The sequence below is a fragment of the Perognathus longimembris genome, chromosome 2, assembly GCF_023159225.1.
Source record: "Perognathus longimembris pacificus isolate PPM17 chromosome 2, ASM2315922v1, whole genome shotgun sequence".
In the NCBI taxonomy this organism is placed as follows: domain Eukaryota; kingdom Metazoa; phylum Chordata; class Mammalia; order Rodentia; family Heteromyidae; genus Perognathus; species Perognathus longimembris.
This window is the reverse complement of record NC_063162.1, coordinates 83526464-83541850: the sequence shown is the minus strand read 5'-3', so window position 1 is coordinate 83541850 and position 15387 is coordinate 83526464. Positions and strand designations below refer to the sequence as shown.

Here is a 15387-nt window from a genome sequence, read left to right as displayed (position 1 = left end):
ACAATCAAAGCGTGTCTGGTCACTAGCCAACAGTTGTGGCACTTCCACTAAGTTTTGAGAAGATAACCACAGAGGCACTACTGGACTCTGCGAGGTCCAGGTTAGCAGGGGCTGCAGGCTGAGCAGTTGATTGCTACACCACCAGCATCACAAACAGTGTCTAGCTCAGAGTATGTGCCCACTGATGGCAAATGGCACAGGACATTAGCATCGGCCACAATATCCAAATGCAAGTTAGTACATTTATTATGTTTTAGTATTATTTTCTAGGTAGGTGTTGTGGTTCACTAGCATACTTTAAGGAGGGGGAAATGAATCAAAATTTAATATCTTGCTAGTGAAAACGTTTGTTATTGAGCACACACACACACAAACACACACACACATATACACACACACAGCTTAAATGTGAATGCTAAATTCTGTTTTATGAGGCTATTATTTTCAGCCAAGCACTATTAATAGGAAAAAGGAATGGGATTTTCAGAAAAAATGAAGAGAGATGGATTTCAGAGGGGGAAGAAGAAAGGTCTTCTCTTTAAACTGGCAGTAGCCCGTTTACACATTTCAAAGAGGCTTTCTTATTCCAGACACCCATCTGGAAAGCCAGAGAGAAGAATGCCTCACAAAAGGAAATGAAGAGTGTAAACCATAAAGGAAACAGCTGAAATCAGTTTTCTGCACTACTCTTGATTAGCTATTTTCCAGTTCTAAGAGCCTGAAGCAAAAAAAAAAAAAAAAGAACTAAAACAGCTATAAACAATGGATGCTTTGAAATGGGTTCCCTTTACATGTCATGTAAGAGGAGATGTACCAATGTCAGCAGTAAATACCCACACTGAGGGGCAATAATTAGAAGCTAGAAGCACCTTTGCAGGAGGGGAAGGAAGGAGGCTTTGCTATGTTCTGTCTTACAGGGAATTGATGTATCCCTTTAGTACAGTAACTCTGCCCTCAGGGTATTTGCTAGTTAAACAACTGAGCTTGTTTGGATTCAAGCCAGAAGAGAGGTTTGCTTGCTTGCTTGCTCTCTCTCTCTCTCTCTCTCTCTCTCTCTCTCTCTCTCTCTCTCTCTCTCTCTCGCTCGCTCGCTCTCGCTCTCGCTCTCTCTCTCTCTGGGGGGGGAGGTAGTAGGTTTTCTATGGGGAGAATGACAGCAAATACTGCTAAGTCAGAGACGTAGCTCTTAGTAAACTTAGGACAATCAGCACAATCATGTCTGTAGAGAAAGGAGCTGGAGCTAGGCAGCGGTATACTCTGGAAGAATGAGGATCAACTAAGGTGCTAAGGTGTCCTCAGGATCTGTACCAGAGCACAAAGGTGTGGGGACCTGACATTCCCCTCAAGGACTGAACGTGAATACCAAAAACATAAAACATTGCAGGTGCTTGTGGCTCAGCCTTGAAATCCTTGCTTTGAGGAAGACTGCAATTTGAAGATCATGGTTTGAAGCCAGTCTAGGCAGAAAAGTCCATAAAAGTCAAAATGATGGTGTGGCTCAAATGGTAGAGCTCTAGTCTTGAGAGGATAAAAAAAGCTAAGGGACAGTGTGTAGGCCCTGAGTTCATGCCCCATTGCTGGGGTGTGCATACCCACACCCTCACCCTCACACACACACAAAACCCACAAGACATGAGAAACAAACATGAAGAAGGCAACAACCATCTTATTTTCTAAGTCAGCACAGGAAACGAGATGTCTTTGGAAAAATAGTTTGGAAATTCCTCCTTCATCTTCCCTATAGCCATCAATCTGCTCACTCTACTTCAAGAAAAACCAGGAAAGGGAAATGCTTTTGTCAGAGATCAGACAACTCTGACTCCTACCAAATGCACTTTTCTTTTAAGACTAGTTGAGTTTGCTCACAAGGTTATTAGCTGAATGGGAGGTGGTGGCTGGGGTGGGTGTGGAAGCTGGTTAATTCCTCCTAGCCAGGAAGGGTCTTTCTGTACATGACCATGATGCTGAATCAAGTGGTAACCCAACAACCTGAAAAAATTCAGGACTTGATCTTCAGTAGCAATTTATAGACTGGAAAAATTTGACCAAATAACACAGGTCAACTTATTTTTAAGAATGTACCAGAGGGGCTGGGGATATAGCCTAGTGGCAAGAGTGCCTGCCTCGGATACACGAGGCCCTAGGTTCGATTCCCCAGCACCACATATACAGAAAATGGCCAGAAGTGGCGCTGTGGCTCAAGTGGCAGAGTGCTAGCCTTGAGCGGGAAGAAGCCAGGGACAGTGCTCAGGCCCTGAGTCCAAGGCCCAGGACTGGCCAAAAAAAAAAAAAAAAAAAAAAAAAAAAGAATGTACCAGAAATAGCTATAATAGATATAAGAAAAAGAAAGAAGAAATTGTGTGCACCCTGCTCAATTAAGTCTGACATCTTTTTTCCCCCTTAGGCAAAAGAAAAGTTTTGTAAGATGAAGGAGAGAGACAGAGACAGAGACAGACAGATACACACACACATACACACACACACACACACACACACACACACACAGAGAGAGAGAAACCGACACACAGAGAGGCACACAGAGAAATAGAAAGGACTGGTTTATGAGCTGTTTTCAACCTGGAAAATGTGATGATGAAGGAGAAGCTAGAGGGTGAGAAGTTCTGTCTGAAAGACACAGCACTGGAAAGAAGACAATAATCGGATGTCTGAAAAGATGCTGTGTATTGGAAATGCAAAGGTAAATGTTAAGTGTGGAAAACAGGAGAAACCTGTGGAGCACCTGGTCTGAAGGTTTGAAAAATAATCTTTGGTTGAAAAATTCCCTTGGGTCCTTCTTGTCTCTTAAAGGACAAAAAATATAATAATACCGTAAAATCATAGCTTGTCTTGTTGCTTTCTCTGCTAGTCACTCACACATTTATCAATAATAAGAACAAAGTAGAGAAGAGATTCCATGTGTATGTGCACGCATGCATCTCCTCATGTCAAAATACTTTTAAAAGTTTCAGAAATTGGACAACAAAGACCAATCCTTGCTGGGTGCTAGTGGCTCACAGCTGTAATCCTAGCTACTCTAGAGGCTGAGATCTGAAGATCATGGTTCAAAGCCAGCCCAGGCAGGAAAGTCCTTGAGACTCTTATCTCCAATTAACTACCAGAAAACCTAAAGTGGCGCTATGGTTCAAAGTGGTACAGGGCGACCCTTGAGCAAAAAATACTCAGGTCCTGAGTTCAAGCCCCATGACTGACAAAAAAAAGAAGACAAAGCATTAATAATCCTACCTCTAGAAAAACTTTCCTATAGAGGTAGAAAAATGGTTACTCTGAACAGGCCAGGAGAAAGCCAAACCTTTTACCTGTACAAGTCCCGCGCCACATCATCCTCATTGACAGCATACCCATGGATATTATCAGTAAAACTGAAGCCTGTGCCCACCTGAAAGGAAATCAATGAGCACATGTCAGCACAGAGATATATATGTCTGGTAGGTCTTCAGCGAGAGCACACACTGGGAAGTAACCTCATTTATTCTGAAGACTTAGGGCTTTTCCAGCACCCCAGGTATTTTCAGCATCCTCTTGTGAGGAGGAAAAATGCATCTTCCTTGGTCTTGTTTTGGAAACCTGCAGGTGTATAGCTCTGTCTCTAGGTTGGATATAAAAGATATTTATGTATCGTTTTCTTCTTCTTTTTATTTGTGAGAAACATAGCCATTACACCACTTCATCTTCAGTAAAGAGTTTACAAATACAACAACTTTTAAGATAATATTGCTTTATTCATAGAGACAGGAAGTTTGAACATAAGGTTATTATAAGTAATAGTGCCATATTTCTAGAAATTCACGGACAATTGAGCTATAAATTGAAATAAGGAGCTCTAAGTGATTTTTATATGAATGATTTGGATAAGGAATATATTCCTTGTGAGATACACAGGCATTATAAAAATATGTTTCCCTAAAGATACAAATAACCATAGTATTTAATTCACCTTCTATTTATATAGGTAATTATATACTAGGAAAATGTACAGTTGATAAATCAAGATGGTGGGCAAGTATGTTGACTGTGTTTTCTTCTTGTTTACTTGTTCTCTATTTGAACCAAATAGACAAAGTAAAAGAAAACATAAAGTAAAAGAAGTTAGACAAAGTAAAAGAAGTTAGAGGCTAGTTCAAGCAAAGATACACAGTACCTGTCAAAGAGGCTAGTTCAAGCAAAGATACACTGTACCTGTCAAAATGACCCTCACCTCTACTTTTGTACCTACTGAAAACAATTTCAGGGAAAACTTCTGAAGGAAAATATTACTCTGTCTCAAAATGAGATGTTTGGGGGCTGGGAATATGGCTTAGTGGTAGAGTGCTTGCCTAGCATGCATGAAGACTTGGGTTTGATTCCTCAGTACCACATAAACAGAAAAAGCTGGAAGTGGTACTGTGGTTCACATGGTAGAGCACTAGCCTTGAGCATAAAGTGGCTTAGGGACAGAGCCCAGGTCCTGAGTGCAAGCCCAGGACTGGAAAAAAAAAAAAAGTGAGATGTTTGTTTGACCTGATAAAGGGAGGACATTAGCTTTGGCATTTTACACCTAAAATGTTACATGAAAGACTAGGGATTTTAATACTAAACAATAATCTGTAAAGTGGTGCCATTGCTCACACCACTGGTGAAGACACAGTGCCACAATTCAGGAACCAGGACCTTTCTTAGGGTGAAAAAGAAGAGAAGAGAGCCAAGAAGATTCCCAAGCTCAAAGATGTTGAACCAAATGAACAGAAGAGCTAAATCTCAAAAAGGAGTTTAATTTCTATTTTAAAAAAACCCTACCTATTTTTAAAATGTTATTGTAAAGGTGATGTACAGAGGGATTACAGATATAAGTAAGGTAATGAGCACATTCATTTTTTTCTCCTCTGGTTTATTTCCTGTGATCACTGTTTGTGATTTTGGTACCCTTAGTCTTGGATGTAAGTTTTTCTGATCTTGGGAAGGGAAAGGGAATCACAGAAACAGTCGAACAAAGGGTGAACCAATGCAACACCTATCTCTAATTTTTTAGAATAGAATCATAAAGTGCATTATATGGAATTATACACTGTATACAGTCAGATGTCACTTGAAGTTATTATGTTATACAAAGTCATACACCTTTAAATAGAGTCGTAAGTTGCTTAATGATGAAGGTGCTTTCTGAGAAATGCATCCTTGCTGAATTCCATGTTGTAAGAACATGAAGAGTACATTTCCATGGACCCAGATGGCACAGTCTGTTTCCTATGCAATTACTGCTGTACTGGGTGCAGCCGGAAGCTGAAGCACAATGGTAAGCATTGAAAAAATATAGTGAAAATACTAAATGATAGGAATGTTTCAGCTCCATTATAATCTCAGAGGAACATCTATGGCCTATTGTTGATCAAAAGATCATTATGTAGCATATGATTATAATTACTCAAAAGGAAACAGACAAGACAGGTGAAGCACTAGTATGTTATATGGTACTCACCGGATTATCAATGTAAAGCATGGAAAATGTGGTGGTCCAAGAGAAGTTTCTGGCATGAACTATGAAAATAAAGAGAAAGTTAGATTGAGTTGCAAGGAAACTTTGAAGGTAAGGCTATACTTGGTTCGAAGCCCAGGACACCTCTGTGCCCCCTCAGAAAGAGGAATCAGGCCTCACAGGTGAACCACCCTTCCTTCCCCTCCCTCTCCCCTGCCCTCCCTGGCCCTCCCCTGGTTCTTCTTTCTTTACATTTACTACCCAGGAGGTTTCTATATCTAAATGGAAGCCTGGAGACCAAACCCCACACAAACAGCTCATGAAGAACAGAGGCAATCATGCCTACCTTTCCAATTCATTAATCATGCCACCCAGCCCCTAGTCCTCTCGTTCTCTTCTTCCTACCCAACATGGAGGAAAACAACTTAAATAACTCAAAATTGAGTTCACACTGGGAATTCTGACCCAGAGAAAGTAAACAGTCCTTTTGGAGAAAGAAGATGGAGATGACCCTGGGTTTCAGTCAGATGTTGCTTTCTCCATTCCTTCCTCCACTTCACCCTCAACCACACATCTCTCTGCTAAGCTACTTAAACGACTGAGCCATAAAGTGTTTCATTTGCGTGAATAATCAGAGATACAATTCCCTCACTAGGCCCAAGCACAAGAGCTCTCCCAAGTAGTAATAAAAATATCAACTGTTTTTGTAAACCAAGAATACTTGAGTTAGCAGCAGACTTTAAGAAAAATAGCTTAGAACCTTTCACCCAAATTTCAAGGAAGAAAGTAAGCCAGGAAATTCATTCCTGTAGCTCCTCCTTCTTGGAGAGACATTGCCAGAGAGCTGTGTTTTATGATCTGGAACTCCTAAGCTATTGCCAGTGGTTCAGAATTCATTCTAAATCAGTTTGGGAGCCAATATAAGATCCAGGTAAAATCTGCACAGGAAACACAGTCTAAACAACACTTACCAGTCATGTTCTTGGTGACAAGATAAGGTCCATGCTCTACGAAGAGTCCAAACATGGATGACCCTCCTGGGCCTCCCTGAAGCCAGAGGACAACTGGGGCATTTTTTGACTCTGTCTATAAGGAATAGAGGAATCAGTGAGCCCTTGACAGTGTGCACTGATGACAGGTGTCACTGAGATCTATGGGGCTGGGCTCCATCTTCCAAGACTAGATGAGAAGGCTATGGGAGGAGGGGAGACTAACTCAAGCAGAGGCTACACCAAAGAACCTGGAAGGCGAGCACAGCAGGCACTGAGAACCTGCTCTCCTCCACTCACCCGAAGTCTGGCCTAGGGTGCTGGTGGGTCCAGTATGGTCTGGACGCTCAGCAGCCTTGCTGTGAGAGGCCAACTCAACTCTCACTTCTAAGCACTAGAAAATTCAGTGACATAACTAAAGAACTCACAACAATGGTTAGTGTATAATAAAAGCACAATAAGTGTGAATGACTATTATATTTTAAAGTATGTTCATAGAAAAACTCAAATATGTGTCCTATAAGTATGTCCATGGAAACTGGAGGAAAAAGAAAAAGGAAGTCAGGTGCTGGTGGTTCACTCCTGTAATCCTAGATACACAGGAGGCTGAGATCTGAGGGTTGCAATTTGAAGCCAGCACAGGCAGGAAAGTCTGTGAAATTCTAAGCTTCAATAAACTGCTCAGAAAAAGCCAGACATGGTGATATGGCTCAGGTGGCAGAGCACTAGCCTTGAGCAAAAAGAAGCTCAGGGACAGCACCCAGGACCAGAGTTCAAGTTCCAGGATTGGAGGAGGGAAAAAAAATTGGAAACTACCCAAATGTACACCAACATGATTTCAAATAAATGAATACATAAATACATCAACAAATAAATATGTAGTGTACACACAACAGAAACAAGACAAATAAAACAGGTAAAAACAGTAGGATCCCAGGTCCACACCAGGCCTTCCAATCACAGCTTGTAACTTCAAGTATCAGCAACAGCATCCGGAGTAAGCATTGAGCAGGAGCCTCACATACCATTTGGATTCAAACCTAGGCTTTACTGGCCCCAAGCTGGGTGAGGACAGGCAGCTGCAAAAGCTCTCTGGCCTTCACTTTGCTAAATTGTAAAATAGGGATCAATCATCGTAGCCTACAATGCATGGATGATGGGACGATTAGGTGATATATTTCTTATAAAGCCCAGCAATGGTATGTGCTATGTGTTCTGCAAATGTTAGTTTATCCTGGAGTGGCTAGATTGCTTGAGTTGGAGGGAGACTAGGACAATGGGTTGTTTGGTGGGTTATCCTTGCTTCTTCAGTCCACATGTTCCTTAGTCAGTTCCTCACTATTATTTCTACGGATTCAAGTGTTCAAGTAATAAGTCACATGAACAAGTCACGTGATTGAGCAGGCTTTGCCTGATACATCAAAGCAACAAACATTGAAGGCAGCCTTTCAGAGCTGTTGTTCTCTGGACCTGGAAGCCAGATGTGTTATTGTTCTGCTTGTTAGTCATGACATCCAGGTCCTCTGCTTCTTCCAACTTCCGTTTTCCTCAGCCATCTTAGACACCAATTTTTAAAAAGTGTGCATGAAAGGATGTGTAACAAGAGTGGCCAGCTCTGTGCAAACCTGTCCAGGAGCCCTGGTATGTGTTTTGTGTACTGCTTTCCTCTGCTTAGATCCTTTAGTGCTATTTAATGGCAAGTACCAGGACCACCTTCTACTTAAGTATACTCAGAAGGGAGGCCAAATTCCAAATACTAGAAAGCAGAAAAACTATGGGCACCAGAAGGAAGTTATCTCTGCTCCTCTCAGATTCCAGGGAGGGTGAGATGCTGGGGTTCATTGGTTACAAGAAACAACCAGGCCCCTACTTGAACTCTTGGGGCCATGGTGTGCTGCTGTGAACTAGTGCTTTTCTAATTCAGCTACGTATTAAAACAAGGTGGAGAGCTTTTTAACAAATAACTTCTACATGAGCACAAACCCCAAAGAATGTAATTCCTAAGGTGTAGAGTATGAGCAGGAGCCCTCAGTCTTTCTCAGAAGCTCCTAAGAGGGGCTTCAGGGTCTGCAGGACTAAGAATCTGTGAGGTAGACAGATTGTGTTTACTGTTTAGGATGCCCATGGCCTCCGGCCTTCACCCACCTCCCTATTTTCCTTTAACCTTCCAGGTCCCTTCCTGTGATCTGGCAGGATGAAAGGAATCTCTGGACTCTCAGAGGAAAAACATAGAGAGCCCACACTACAAACATCCCCATTGTAAACACCTTTCTTAGGCAATTACAAAGCACAGGATACAGCATTCTTGGAATGCTGGAATAATAAGAGCACACATCCACACACCTCCAACCTCAGCTGACCTGGCTCCTTATCAGGTACTCTGTCCTGAAGGAGGTGAATGAGTCTCATGGCTCTTGAGGCAGCCTGTTTTTCCCCTCCCCCCCACCATACATCTGTCTTTGAACTTTGAGGAATCAAGCAGCTTGGGAATGAATGTCACCCTTATTGGCAAACCAGAGTATGAAGATATACATAATTAATGCCAAATACTCAGGAGTTCATTGTAGTATAGCATGAAGACGTTCAATGTCAATATGTCCTATGCTATCATATCATGAGGTTGTGATAACACAGTGCTTATTATGTCACAATAATGGTGTAAAGCTATTCTGGACAGTCCTTAAAGGAAATGTACTCAGTCTTCAATTTTGACAATACAATGGACCCAACCCCCTACCCTCCCCTTAGGAAAGAGGAAAAGTATGCATTTTCAATGAAACCACATCAAAACTCCTAGATTTAATTAAGTATTGCAAAATTAAGAACTTTAAAAATATTAAGTGTATGCAAACAAACATAATTTGTACATTAATTTGTACATTAATTTTTCATGTCTTAAAATTTTTTTAAATGTTTATTATTAACAGAGCACTTATTTTTTTTTTATTTTTATTTTTTTTTGGCCAGTCCTGGGCCTTGGACTCAGGGCCTGAGCACTGTCCCTGGCTTCTTCCCGCTCAAGGCTAGCACTCTGCCACCTGAGCCACAGCGCCCCTTCTGGCCGTTTTCCATATATGTCGTGCTAGGGAATCGAACCAAGAGCTTCATGTGTAGGAGGCAAGCACTCTTGCCACTAGGCCATATTCCCAGCCCAGAGCACTTATTCTTAACTAAAGTTTTTTATTCAAAAAATCCCTCCACTCTCAGAAATCTGATTCCTACAGATACCCATAGAAATGTTTATTTTTCCAGATTTTTACTACCTGTTTTTAAGTGACAGCTCATGGGGTGCAAAGACAGAGCTTAAGCAAGTAGCTACACAGATGGGTTACTTTGGAGGAGGGACACCAGATTTAATACTCATACTGATTATGAGGTAACAGTGGAGCTGAGACCCAAGAAAATGAATAATATCCTACCAATAAACATTCATATTAAGAAAAATAAGCATTTAATTAAGAAGTAAATTAACCTTACTAAATGAGTGAGAATACTACAGCAAGAACTAATGATCAAAATGAATGGCTAAAGAAATTCTAAATACTCAAGAAAGAGCAAAGGAATCTAAGTCTTTTATGTGAGAAGTCTCTCTAATAGCAGAAGGACAGGGCCCTACTTCTCACAAATCTGTATCCTTTCTCAGTAAACAAAAACAACCATGGTTTTGCCTCCCATACCCTTTCAATGCTTTGGGTGACCCCTGGTGGCCAATTCATGAACTTGGCTGCTTGTTCCAGCCTAGAAGGAGGTAGGATAGGCACTCTGTTAGACTTCTGCAGAGGCAAATTTCACTACTTCTCATACCAGCACATTTCAGTGTTTATTCACAAAGATGGCAGGAAAATCTGCTCTATGTCTCCAAGGTCATTGGAAGTAAAAGACACTATGTCAGTACTCATCTGCTCCACTGCTTTCCAGAGGACAGGCCTTCCTAGACAGTATCACTTCATGCTGTGGGCCTTTTATTTTATAGTTTTCACCTTCATCTCCTATTCGACAAGATCCCAGGCTCTCTTTGGCATTGGAGAAAGACAGAGACAAAGAATAAAGACAACATTCCTCTCAAGCCATAGATGCATCATTGATACAGTGAGTCAATATGATGGGGTGGGGCTAAAGACATGTCTAATTCAGTACATTCAAGCAATACGGTTGTGTTTTGCCCAGAAGGTTTTCTTGGGGAGTCTCTAGAGAAATTCAGATGTCTTCACAAACACTAGGCAGCACTTTTGGCCAAGCAGTCACCCAAAGCAGCCAGGCATATGCCAGTCCTCGGGGCTGGTTCATCCTATAGCCATCCATTCTTCCCTGTCCCAGTAAGGAGCATCAATGCTTGGAGAGAAGTATAGCAGCCACAAAACTTCTAACAGATCCAAATCAACAGCAGCAATGCTCGAAATTAGACATGCAATTAGTAAATTAATTAAGGCCTCTCCTCCCTTGTATACACAGAGGCAGACCATTTGCCTGGTTTAAGTAATGTGTTCTATATTAATTGAAGTCATTAGTTCCCCAAGTAAATGTCTCTAAATTCCCCCAACTATGTTTGAATGGACTTGAACTTTGTTTTACAGATCCAGTTCCACTGATATTCAGCTACCATGCTAATTGTGTTAATCAAGGCAGAATGTTTAATTTAAAGCAATTAGTTTTGTAACTAGAATACTTAATAGCTACCTAATATCATTTTAATTCTATGCACATACTCCCAACCCATATGAACAACTTGCTTACAACATCTATGTGTTTTAAAGGAATCTTACTTGTGGGCCCGCCTCCTGTACTGTGATCACTCATGTGGGGAGTGGGGAGTTAGCTTTTGCAATTACCTTTTCAAAAAAAAAAAATCCTGTTCAAGGCTTCCTCATATCATTCTCATGGTCTCCCTGACTCTGATCAACCTTTGACTTGCCTTGTCCATTTGAACTGCCTTCAGGCCACAGAATCTTTTACTCATTCTCTGTTTTCACTTTCTCACTGGCTCTCATTCTTTCATGCAGAGTTACAATGGCTTCTCTCTTTGTGCTCCTGCCAGAAAGCTGCACTTTAGAAAGAAGAGAAGATAAAGAAGAAGTCTCACTTTTCTTTCTAGATGCGCAGGAAGAAAATGGCTGAGAAGTTTACTTAGCTCTCCATTTCATTTTCCAAAGAGCGTCAGGTACACAAAGGTTTTGGCACAGTTCAAATATACCTGTGAATGGGATTGGTCTCTAAGTTACTTTTCGTTTCTTTTTTTTCTTCTTCCCTCCCTCCTTCCCTCCCTTCCCCCCTCCCTCCCTTCCTTTCTTTCTTCCCTTCCTTTTTGTGATGGTATAGGGCTTGAACTCAGGGCCTTGCTTTGTTCTAGAGCTTTTTTGATCAAGGAGGGCACTATCACACTTGAGCCACATCTCCACTTCTGAATTTTTACTGGTAAACTGGAGATAAGAGTCTCATGGACTTTCTTGCCTTGGTTAGTTTTGAATTATGATCATCAAATCTCAGCTTCCTGAGTATCTAGAGTTACAGGTGTGAGCCATGGATACCTAGCTTTTAGCTCCTTTCTGTTCTGTCGCACATGCCCTCTGTTCATTCAGATTCCTGATGCCATAGCATATGGCAAAGAGAAGACACAGAGGGACGTGCAAACAAGATGTCTGCTGTCTCTGTTATTTGCTGCCTGCCAGTGGATCTGTTGCCACACAGAATAAACATGTTTTAGAAATCTGTCCTCTCATGCTTTTTCTAAGAATGGCTTTTCCACGAATCAGAGAAGGTCCATAATCATGTTTATATTACATGACCAAGCATTTTGGTCTTTACCAACTGGTCCAAGGAAGAGCACATGACCCAAAGAGCCAGTAACACTGAACTTCCAGGATGATGGTGGGCTAATTCTTGTTGATGGCATGATCTAAAAAGATCTGGACGTTCCAGGAGGAGAAAAGTATGTTGAGCTGCCAAGAGAGAAGAAAGAAGCAAATGATGCTGTGGTTTTAGACAGAGTGGGACTGAGGACAGGGGGTTAGCTGCTCTGACTACTGTGGTCTTTCCCGAAAGATCTTGGTTTTCTGAGGAGAGCAGCTAATTTCCTGCCCAAGGCCATATTGAGCAAACAAGCAAAAAGTGTTAGCTAGATCTCTTAGGGCCCGATCGATCATAAGATTAAAAACCACACAGTAACTTCCATTTGTAATTCTATCTTATAACACCTTTACCTCTGTTATAAAACACACTGCTTTGGCCTCAGTTGGCATGGCATCAGAGACTCACTGGGAAAAAGTGGGAATGGATCACCAGTGAGCCTGCTGCCCCTCTGGGAGCCTCAGTGATGACTCAAGACTAGTAGGAAGGGTATGCATCCTGTATCCATTAAGGAACAGGTAACTTAATGTGAACAGTAAAATTACACTAGGGAGTAAACCATAAATATATAAAAAGGATTTGAAAGAATACCCTCACCTAAGAGAGAGTGCTCATGGATAGACAAATTCACAAGGAGAAGATAGGTGTGATTGCCAAAGCTGTGGCCCAGACTTTGTTGGAAAAGGTATGGGGACAGGCCATTGGGTGGCTAAATTCACTGCATTGCCTGGTCTGAAAATAACCAAATTTGGTGAGAGGGCTGCAGAGGGGGCAGGGCTGTGACTAGCCTGCTGGAAGGCAATCCTGGACTGCATGGGGGAGGTCTGTAGTCAGGTGATCACCTAGACCAGATCCCAGGGCTCTGCTAAAGGTCTTGGTCATCTGGATGCTTAGCAGAGTGCTACTGGGTATTTCTACACATAGACTGTGGACAGACTGGGTAGCCAGGCCAAGGAAAAACAAAACACAGGAGTGCAAACAGGAAGAGAAGCCAACTTCTTCCTGCAATGTCCCTCCAATGCCCTCTACTGACAAAGCTGCACACCATACTCACTGAAGAGGAAGAATGCTTCAAACCTGGAGCAAGTAAGGGAGAATTGGAGTTGAGGCAAAATAAAAATACACCCACACAAAACTGGCATACTAGACTCCACTCAGTAGGAAGTAGATTCCAGTCATGAGATACCATAGTTACAACAGCCAAGAATTATTTATCCAGCACTGGGTAACATCTCTCCAAAATGAAGTAGCTGAAAACAACGATAATAATATACTAGCCTTCTTGCTTCTTGATGAGCTAGCAGTTTGTGATGCCTTGCTAAGGGGTTCTAGGTCAAAGTCTCTCATGGGGCTGCAGTCAACATATCATCAACTTGGTTTCAGTCTTCTGGAGGCTTGACTGAGCCTGATTGCAAGGTTGGTACTAGCTGGAGAGTGGAGGCTTCACTTCCTCTGTGTGTGAGCTCCTCCACATGGCTTCCTCCAGCAAGGCATCAGTTTCTCTCTGAATGTGTGATTCAAGAGACAAGGTACATGCAACATAGTGCTTTATAGTCTAGGCAAGAATTCACCCATTGAATCACTATTGAATAGTGATTACAAAGGCCAGCCTTGGTTTGGTGCAAGAGAAAAACCACACAAAGAGCAAACATTGAGGGACAAAGATCCTTAGAGAATATTTTGGAGGAAACTACCGTCAAGGCCACATCCACTCAACTCATACCCAAGGCTGTGGCCCAGACTTAGGATACTTGGATGTTTTTTACACCACAAGTGGCACATTTAAGCATGCCTTGTAGACAAACTGACATAAACCACAGAACTGCACTGTGTAAAACAGGTACAAGACCCTAGACACCAACCAGGTTGAACATCTCTGTTTCTTTATAAGAAAATGGAACTCCAGCATGTATCAATGCCCTCTCCCAAGTGAAACAGGTAGGAATTGTAGGCCTAGAATTCAAATCCCTGTGTCCTGACCTCCAGTTCGCTTTTCTCAAATGTAAGCCCACTGACGAGCTGCTCTGAGATCACTTTGCAGTGAGAAATATTGACTTCTTAGCTTTCCAAACCCTGAGAGGGACATTTGTTGTAGTTCATTTGTTGGTGTTGCTTTTGTAGTTGTTCCAGTACTAGATCTCAAACTCAGGTCCATTTGATCTCACTTTGCTTTTTCTGATCAAGGCTGGTGCTCTACCACTTCAACCACCTGGTTTCTGTTGTTGTTTTTTTTTTGTTTTTTGTTTTTGCTGGTTAATTGGGGATAAGAGTGTCATGGATCTGAGGATCAAATTGCAATCCTCATTGATCCTCAGATCTTAGCCTCTTGAGTAGCTAGGATTATAGGCATGAGTCACCAGTGTCCACTGTGCAACTATTGTCATTTGTAAGCTCCCCAGGTTGTTCTGATGATAGCAGCAAGTTGAGAATCCCTATTGTCTTCCATTTGGTCTCTATTCTCGAATAAATTCTGATTCGCAGAGGTGGCAGTCTGCCTGACATGAGGTGCTAGCCCAGTGGGGCCTCACTCCCCAACTTCACTTCCTCTCCTAGTACACTGTCATGCAGGCTTTCCAGTGCACTTTGGAACGTATTATTCCACCACCACAGCAAAGGATGCCTTGTTTGGAATCAAGAGCACCAGAGATATTCCTTCCCCTTCACTGGATGGTTGATTTCAAGTTCTATGTTAGACTACTTGGCTTCTCATACACTGCCTACCCGCCCCCACACCCCATCCTCACCCCGGTGCCTTGCATGCCTCACCCTAACCCATTAGAAACAAACCAAGACATTCCAGAAATGCTGTCCATTTCCTTGACCACAGGACTAAGATGGGACCTTCAGAAAATAGACTTAAGTCTGAATGTCTAAGGTTTGGCCTCTATGGCACATGAGGTGCTATTTGGCTGCTAATAGCCCAGATTTCCTCAAATGAATGTAAGTTACTTATGTTCCTATAGCTTCTTTTTGTTGTTGTTTAATTTGGTGCTAGTCCTAGGGCTTGAACTCTGGGCCTGGGCCCTGTCCTTGAGCAGTTTTGTGTAAAGCGAACACTCTACCACTTGAGGCACAGCTTTTTGC

General features: G+C 42.0%; 1 protein-coding gene across 3 annotated transcripts in view; it reads right to left on the bottom strand.

Moving 5' to 3' along the window:
• Positions 1-15387, bottom strand: part of Cpvl (carboxypeptidase vitellogenic like) — a 117146-nt gene that overhangs the window by 86665 nt on the left and 15094 nt on the right. For all 3 annotated transcript variants that reach the window (XM_048339611.1, XM_048339612.1, XM_048339613.1), the window contains exons 3-5: positions 6442-6556; positions 5474-5532; positions 3318-3397 (exon numbers count right to left, since the gene is read on the bottom strand). In XM_048339611.1, coding sequence (XP_048195568.1) covers positions 3318-3397; positions 5474-5532; positions 6442-6556 — 254 coding nt within the window. The remainder of the gene's footprint in view (positions 1-3317; positions 3398-5473; positions 5533-6441; positions 6557-15387) is intronic.